This window comes from Centruroides sculpturatus, unplaced genomic scaffold, assembly GCF_000671375.1.
Source record: "Centruroides sculpturatus isolate CEXI.00-Female unplaced genomic scaffold, Cexi_2.0 scaffold607, whole genome shotgun sequence".
NCBI classification, from domain to species: Eukaryota; Metazoa; Arthropoda; class Arachnida; order Scorpiones; family Buthidae; genus Centruroides; species Centruroides sculpturatus.
Genome location: NW_019384856.1, coordinates 401,486 through 402,376, shown reverse-complemented (window position 1 = coordinate 402,376; position 891 = coordinate 401,486). Strand labels below are relative to the sequence as shown.

The following is an 891-nucleotide window of genomic DNA, read 5'->3' as shown; positions in this document are numbered from 1 at the left end:
TATATTCGCGTAAATGCAATGCGTCATCGTGAATTTCGGCAGATGCTCTCTTTAGATGAGGAAACGTATAGTGTTGACCTACCATACTACTGCAAGGTTCGCTGGCTATCAACAGGTCAGGTTTTGATAAAAGTTTTGTCTTTACGACGACAAATTTTAAACTTTTATCAAGAACAAGGAAAACAATGTGATCTATCAGATGAAGTATTTCTCAGAAACCTTGCATTTTTGTCTGATATGATGACAAAACAAAACAATTTAAATATTTGCCTGCAAGGTGAAACGAGGTATATTTATGAAATGTGGCAAAAGATCCAAGCGTTTAGAAAAAAATTATCATTTTTCAAAACATTGCTTTGTCGATCGGAAATATCTGCACAACACTTCCCGGAGCTAGCTAAAATGTTAAATGAGCAGAACTGTGAAAATAAAATATTCGATGAATATGTAGGTGTCTTGGATTGTTTAATAGAAGAGTATACTAATAGATTTTCTGATTTTGACGAGCACACTCCTGCTATGAAACTGGCATTTGAACCACATTTAATAGATATATCCGAGGCTCCTGCAGAACTACAAATGGAGTTAATTGATTTAGGGGAAGATAGTATCATCAAATCCCTTTTTAACGCTAAAAAGGATCCCATAGAAATCTGGAAAAATGCTGTTGAATATCCATGCCTTCGAGAACATGCTCGCCGTTTACTTTCCTGCTTCGGAAGTACCTACTGTTGCGAGACAACATTTTCTCTCATGTCAAAAATAAAAACAAATTTAAGAACGCAAATTACAGATGCACATTTAGAGGATCAATTAAAGCTGTGTGTTACGAAGCTTGATCCAAATATACAATTACTGTCAAACAAAAAACAAAGCCAAATAAGTCACTAA

General features: G+C 34.9%; 1 protein-coding gene across 1 annotated transcript; it reads left to right on the top strand.

Moving 5' to 3' along the window:
* The first annotated feature begins 10 nt into the window (after nt 1-10).
* On the top strand, nt 11-891 carry LOC111630576 (general transcription factor II-I repeat domain-containing protein 2B-like). The gene has a single exon (XM_023374689.1). It carries the CDS (start codon nt 19-21, stop codon nt 889-891), a length of 873 nt encoding a protein of 290 aa, XP_023230457.1. The 5' UTR covers nt 11-18.